General features: G+C 38.8%; 1 protein-coding gene across 1 annotated transcript; it reads right to left on the bottom strand.

Annotated features, from left to right (window-relative positions):
• Positions 1-5,958: 5,958 nt before the first annotated feature.
• Positions 5,959-6,378, bottom strand: LOC126958366 (peptidyl-prolyl cis-trans isomerase NIMA-interacting 4-like). Its single transcript, XM_050796657.1, has one exon. It carries the CDS (start codon positions 6,352-6,354, stop codon positions 5,959-5,961), a length of 396 nt encoding a protein of 131 aa, XP_050652614.1. The 5' UTR covers positions 6,355-6,378.
• Positions 6,379-7,700: the final 1,322 nt, after the last annotated feature.

The following is a 7,700-nucleotide window of genomic DNA, read 5'->3' as shown; positions in this document are numbered from 1 at the left end:
AAAATTGCATCATGAGAAAATTAGATTAACTCTTCTTTTATTGAAGTAATTATTCAAAAAAGAGAGGGCCTATGTAATAGGTATTATACAGGTGTATAGACACATTTATATTTACGTTATACAGTTTTCTATCATTTTGTCATCTTAATTTATGTTTTAGTTCTCCATGTGTTTCTCCTTCCTTCACCTCTTTTCAAGCAGGTGGTGTCTCTGTGCTTCAACATGTAAGTGATGATACCTGGGAAGACAGAAAGCTGTGTTTGCCTATAGAGTCTTCTGGCTTGCTTTGAAAAATCTAATTTCATCCAGGAATAATAGCGTTTATGGAAGTGGAAGAGGTGGAAGGAGGTTTTTGGTGATAAATAGAAGAGAGAATGGCTTTTCCAGAAGAGAAGAAAGAGGTCTGTGGGTACTGGGCAGCAGGGAACAGGTCGTTGTTTCTTGACAACTCTCTGAGAATTAATAAGACCCAAGAGTGGGATGGCTGTTTGGTAATGAGAAAGAGTTCTCAGGCTTGCAAAAGATTTTGGGGACTCCATAAGCCTGAAAAACAGAAACCTTTCACTTGGAATACACACTAACACAAATAGTTTATAACACATTGGATAAGAAGGCTGTGTTTGTGATTCCACTCACAGACCGTAGTGGCACCATTTATAGTAAAATTGGCTTGTGAGAATGATTACTGGGCAAAGAACAGAACTTGTCTTGGTTGTCTTTATAATCACACACACAGGTCTCATTAGATCTTTGAAGCATTAGATCTCAACCGTTCTTAAGTTTGGATATTGGGCCAGGACAGATGAAGAAGACCTGGGAATCCCTCAGCTCAGCTCTTGTGGCTTCACATTGGAAGTGAGCACAGAGGAAAAGGCTAAGGGATAGGGCAAACAGTCATGCTCATTGTGGATTACTCAGAGTTCCCTGTGAGAAAAACATAAAAAGGATGTAAATTCTGTAGTAATCCTGAACTCACAATCGTATGCAGTTCCGCCCATCAATAGGGAGCAGAGTTCTTGATCTCAGCATGCCAAAGGGGGAAGGAAGATCAAAGCTTATTTTCACGCTTTAACAGGTACAAGTAAAATTCTGAGAAAGACTGCCAATATCCTATTCATAATGAATCTAAATTGGAGTGAAAAGGAAGAAGTAAGAGCTCTCCTTACTAATAAGGAGGCAGAACTTCAGAACTTCCTCCACCTTTCAGTCTCCCAGCCTGAGGCTCAACCACCTACGTCTGTGTGCTATGTTCTTTTGGCACCTGCAGCCTGTCCCCCGTGGTGCTGCTGGGCTTATGGCTCCCAGTGTCAAGGCAGCGAACTTATTCTCAACAGGTGTATAGGGAAGGGCAAACTCAGTGAATCAAATATTTTTAATATTCTGAAAAAATGATCTGGAAATACAAACATATAACATTTAATAAATGTTATTTATAAATTATATGAACCATTATCAACTTCTCTTCCTCTGCCTTAGCCATGTCAGTAACTCAGTTATTCTCTCTCATTTATTGGCATTATATGATACTCAATATTATTCAAGTATATGCATTGGCCTCTAATAGTTGCTTTCCTGTTTCTATCCCCTAAATGTTGGTTATAGTATCTTATAATGGGACCTACAATATAAGCACTCCCCACTTACACACCTGCTTGTGCTTAAATCTCAATAATCGCCTACTAGTGAATGCAGTGCTGATCTCTTTAATTTATGGTTACTTTTTTTCCAGTTTCTTCCATTTCAACAATGTGCACATTTTGTTCTTTGTGCCACCTCACAATTTTTCTTTGCTGACTCTTTGTTTCCTTGAGAGGATCAGGCAAGAGGAAACTGACTTCTCTCATCTATCCATACCTACTCTGTGATCTTAGATAGGCTTCCTCCTCTATCATATGAAGACAATTTTACCTGCTCTACCTCTTAACAGGATTATTCTGAATTATCTTCCAAAATGAAGATTTCTTTGCATCAAATAATATAGAACTAGGAAAGAATTATATATATGATGAGATGAGCCTCATTGTATGGGTAAAGTAAAATGTAGACTATTTCTGAAATGGATTGTATATTAAATTGCAATCTGGTTAGAGGTTTAAGTCACTAAAGAGGTAGTTATTCATATAAAACCGACTTACAGTTGCTTTGATAAATTAATCAGGAATGCAGATCAGTTAATTAATTTATAGCACTTGTTAACATCCAAAGGAATTAAACCTTTCATCTCAGAATTAAGCTCTAACCATTTACACTATAGTCATTTTAAGAATTTTAGGATTATGGGCCCGGCGCGGTGGCTCATGCCTGTAATCCCAGCACTTTGGGAGGCGGAGGCAGTGGATCACCTGAGGTCAGGAGTTCAAGACTAGCTTGGCCAACATGGAGAAACCCTGTCTCTACTAAAAAATACAAAAAATTAGCGGGGTGTGGCAGCGGGCACCTGTAATCCCAGCTACTCGGGAGACTGAGGCAGGAGAATCACCTGAACCTGGGAGGCGGAGGTTGTAGTGAGCCGAGATCGTGCCACTGCACTACACTCCAGCCTGGGCGACAGAGCAGGATCCCATCTCAAAAAAAAAAAAAAAAAAAAAAAAAAGAATTTTAGGATTATGTAAAGCTACTAATTGACTAAAATAAGAAGTCTTTTCCTTGGAAGAAAAGATATAACAATCTCAGCTTTGGATAAAATTGGGTAGAACAGATTTCCCTACAACGGTTAAAGGGATAAAAACACAAGATATCCCCAGCATCTACATTAAAGACTTAAATTAAGGAAGTAAAAATATCTCAGTAGTTGAGTTGAGGAAGTGGGTCAAGGATATGAATATCCACAGCTGCTGACAAGGGAAATATATGTTAAAACATTCATAAAATTCAAAGTAATTAAAATGGGTAAGTATACATGCCCACTTAGATTAGATGTTAATTCTTAATAATTAACATAATGATCTATGGCTGTTTGTGTGTCACTTCTACATCTCAAACTTTGATGTGGATCACCTGGGGATCTTGTTAAAGTACAGATTATGATTCAGTAGGGCCTGAAATTCTGCATTTCTAACAAGCTCCAAGGTCCTATTGAAGCTGCTATTCTGCTGAGCAAGGTTTACACTACCTGAGAGGCAGTATTCTACAGGAGCCAAGTGGGTCCACTCTTTAGCACACTACCTAGATTAGAAGCCTGTCTCTGGACTGGGCACGGTGGCTCATGCCTGTAATCCCAGCACTTTGGGAGGCCAAGGCAGGCGGATCACGAGATCAGGAGATTGAGATCATCCTGGCTAAAACGGTGAAACCCCGTCTCTACTAAAAATACAAAAACTTAGCCGGGCATGGTGGCGGGCGCCTGTAGTCCCAGCTACTCGTGAGGCTGAGGCAGGAGAATGGCGTGAATCCGGGAGGCGGAGCTTGCAGTGAGCAGAGATCACGCCACTCCACTCCAGCCAGGACAACAAAGTGAGATGCCGTCTCAAAACAACAACAACAACAACAACAACAACAACAAAGCCTGGCTCTGCCCGCTTACTAGTTGTATGATTATGGGAAGATTAATGAACTTCTCTGTGTCTCAGTTTCTTCATCTGAAAAATGGGAATAATGTTAACTTCCTCCTAGTGTTGTTGTGAAGAATAAACGTGTTGATTTATATGAAATGTTCAGAAAAGTCAATAGCATTGTTAATTGTATATATTGTTTGGCAAGCTTGTCATATAAAAAATCCACGTGTTTTTGACTGTCTACTAAATACCTATGTGTTTTTGATTGGCATCTAATTGGCTACTTGTGTATTAGTTGGTTAAAAAGGGACAAGGTGACTAATTATTGAGTTTTACATAGTTGTTACACTTCTTCACATAACCCTTGTCACAGAACAATATAGTCATATATTCTGGGCACTTTTCACTTAGGATGAGTGTGGCTGATGAGGCTGATGTATTCTTGGATTTTTCTAGATGATGATTCATCTAGGCTGGGCCTTTCATTAGGGCCTGTTGAGAAAGAATTGAAGTAGTAAAGTTGAGCTTCAGGGAATCGTCTAAATAGATTGGTTGAAACACAGTCTGATTTATATACATAATCTCCATACAGCCTCAAGACATCCTTGTGGCATAAGCAATATAAGCTTCATTCAATTCATTAGAAAACTGTTACAGGAGTGGGTTAAGTAAATTGTTTGATGTGACCTAGCCAGTAAATGGCAATGATGGAGTGTTAATGTAAGTATGTCTGAATTCGGTATCAAGTCGTTTAGGCAGAATTCATCACTCCTCTACCAAAAGTGTTAAGTGTTAAAATATTTCTGAAAGTTTTCTCTTGTATCCAAAATTTTTTATATTCATTATTCTATTTGTTCTGGTGATCCTGAGCTCCCTTGAGGACATTGGTGGCACTAAGGAGAGGCTTACACAGAACTGGTGCCTTGAACTCAGTTTCCCCTCACCACCCCTATCACACTGGAGGCTACCCAGGGTGGACTCAGAGTGGAAGGAGAATTGTCCATGTGGACCACAGGCTGTTACCATGGAATGATTCTGGAGGACTTGATAGTGTGGCTAGAAGTTCTATTTTAAGCTCTGAGAAATGTGGAAAATCTAGGGAGGTCAACAGTTGACCCTGGCCCTTTCCTCTCTGGTGCAACCTCCAAAGGGCTATTCTATTTCTGTCATTTGTTATTGAGCTCTACTTTATGTGTAAAGGCAGGTTGGATAGTTTCCAAATCTTTGTTGGGTTGCCCCTCTAAACCTTGGATAAAGTCTTTCTCCGTGGCCCCATTGTTAGCAGTTATTACATGTCCAATGTTTGCCTGTAATGCTGCTACAGGTCTTTTTTGACACATTAGTTCTGAAAAATTTTTTTGACAGCAGCTCTTTTGGACAGTAAGGACCTGGAAGGCAGAGACCATATCTTGTCACATTTATATCCCCCAAATCTAGTACAGGGCCTGAAACTGTGTTTATTAAATGAAGAATGAGTTGGAAAATTAGATTCTGGAGAAATGGCTTGCTTAGAATATTTTAGTCAGGAATGAACTTCGTACTTTTTTGCCTATACTCCTACGGAACCATATTTTTTCTAATTATATACCAAGAGGGATAATTGTACAGTTTGAGCGGGAGTGTTTTTATTTTCCTTGTAATATACTGATAAAAAACTTTTTAAAATAATGGGCATATTTGAGATAGAATATTTTCTTTTTAATATATTGATAAACATTCTTTTATAATGGGCACATTTGGGATAGAAATATATTCTATCCCAAATATACTCATGAAACAAGCAAACATTTCTTCTGCTTGTTTGCTTGCAAGCAAACGAGCAAAACATTTCTTCAGTAACTGACCAAAGATGATAGTGATTCCATTTCAACTTAGAATATGAAGAGCTAAATAGTGTGACTTAATTTTGTCATATATTATGAATAATAGAGCTCATGAGAAAATGAGCTATATTTTCATGTATTTGATGGAGCAGAATATGGCAGGGAAAGAGCAAAATCTCTTTCATCTGGATATTCATCATCTCAGACCAAATCTTCATTAAACTTGGGTGCAAGAGCTATTAGGAAAGCACTTGGGAGTTTTCTTTGAGACTTTGTGGCGTGGCCTCTGATGAACTGTTAATTCAGAGACTTCCATAAATGTAAATAAACTGGCCATAGGACAGTCCTCAAATCCAAAAGATGAAAGAGTGCAACCAAACCTGGCTCATTTGCAATTGCAGTGATGCCTTGTGGAAATAAAATTAATATCTGGAGTACAATGACTTTAAAACAAGATCTTAGATCACTCTAAATAGCTGTTAATCAGGGGGAAAAAAAGTTTCCAGTTGCTGAATATTTTAGATCTTCACTTCTGGGTTCCAATTATTTAAGAGACCACAGAGCCTTTGTCACCAGGGCAGAGCCATTTGCTCTGATAAAGGGGAACAAGATCTTTTTTTTTTTCAGTCTTTCATATGATTTTATTTTCTTCCTTCAACCATAATAATATGATATCCAAATCTTGTCTTAACCGGTGGGTCTGTAAACACAGGCTTATCCATCCCACTTACAGGCAAGGCAAATGCTATTTCTTGAAATGATCCCACCATGGACCCTCTGGTCATCCAACCCAAGTTGCCCCCTTGCCTGGCTTTATCTTCACTATACTGTGAGGCCACTTCATTGACTCTCATCCCAGACTTTAACTTTACCCCGGCTTCCATGGTTTTGCCATGTTTTTCACATAGAATGTGTCTGACCTTTACTTCATTGCCACCACCTTTGGGATCTTGAGCCTTCTTGTCAGCACTGTCACTCCCAGAGGCTGCTCCCCCTTTCCCTGCTTTTCCAGAACCACTTTTTCCTTTGGGCAGCATCTTGGAAGTTTGTTGTTGAACTCTGAACTGGGGAACAAGATCTTACAAAGAACATTGTTGATGTGAACAACTAGTTTACTGAAGTCATGTCCTTCAACACAAAAAGAAAGAAGAAAAAGAGAGATGGGACAAGCAAGTTGTTATCATCTTCGATTTCTCCTACGTCTTCACTAAATCTTTTTATAAACATTTTAGCGTGGTCAGGCATGGTGGCTCATGCCTGTAATCCCAGCGTTTTGGGAGGCTGAGGAGGGAGAATTTCTTGAGCCCATGAGTTCAAGATCAACCTGGGCAACACAGTAAGACCCCATCTCTATGGAAAAAAAAATGACAAATTTTTAAAGAGGTTTTAGAATCACGTTAATATACTTTCTTTTCCACAAATCGGTTAATCTCACAGTGCTCCTTAAGCTCACTCTCACATACTGTATTTCCAAGAGTACTGTAGTAGATTATAATATTATTTGATGACAACTATTTATCTCCCACCTTTGCCATGATTTAGTCAGGATCTACTTCCCCCCACATTGTTGACTTTGGACTTGGCCATATGACTAGCTTTGACCAATGAAATGTGAGTGAATAGGAAGTATGCCACATCAAAGAAGAAACGAAATATATTCATGTATTTTGGCTCCTTCTATTTCTGCTCTGCATGTATCATATAATAGTCATTCTTTCAGCTTCTAACTCCTAATGTCAAGCAGACTAAGTTCTGCATAGTTTAGAATGAAAAGATGAGTCATAGAACAGATCTGCTGTCTACTTGCAACAGGGAGCACAGCCTCAGAGCCTCGGAAATGCAGCTGACACGCAATTAATGTACCATAGACAACACATTTGTTGTTGTGAGGACTGACATTTTGAGATAGTTTCCACTGAGCCTTATCAGTCAGAAATGACTGATATATAAGTCATATCAATTCTATCTTTTAAAGATTTCTCATATTCAGTCACTCCTTTTCAATCTCCTTGTTACTATCCTGATCCAGATTCTCATTATTTCTCACCTGGCTAATTGGAATAGCTTTTTAGTATATCCTCTACCACTTAGTTCATGCCTCTCCAATTTGTTACCACCTCTGGAGTTGTCCTGCTAAAACACATCTGTGATTAGATCACTAAGCTATTTCAGGACCTTCCACAGCTCTTCATTACCCAAAAATAAAACTCTAGGTTTATTTGGCCATCTAAACCACTACTCCCAGTAACTTTTTATCCTCATTCCTATCATTACCTCCATGATCTCTGAACTTCAGCCCATCAGATGACCTCACTCTAACACCTCCTTCTTTTATATGTTATTTCTTTATAAACTTGGCAAAATTCTATGCAATCATGAAGGC

Source organism: Macaca thibetana, chromosome 7 (genome assembly GCF_024542745.1).
Source record: "Macaca thibetana thibetana isolate TM-01 chromosome 7, ASM2454274v1, whole genome shotgun sequence".
In the NCBI taxonomy this organism is placed as follows: domain Eukaryota; kingdom Metazoa; phylum Chordata; class Mammalia; order Primates; family Cercopithecidae; genus Macaca; species Macaca thibetana.
The sequence above is the reverse complement of the archived record's forward strand: the minus strand, read 5'-3'. Positions and strand labels throughout refer to the sequence as shown.

Coding starts and splice junctions, on each gene's coding strand:
- LOC126958366 (XM_050796657.1), bottom strand. CDS start 6,354: ATGCTGCCCAAAGGAAAAAGTGGTTCTGGAAAAGCAGGGAAAGGGGGA.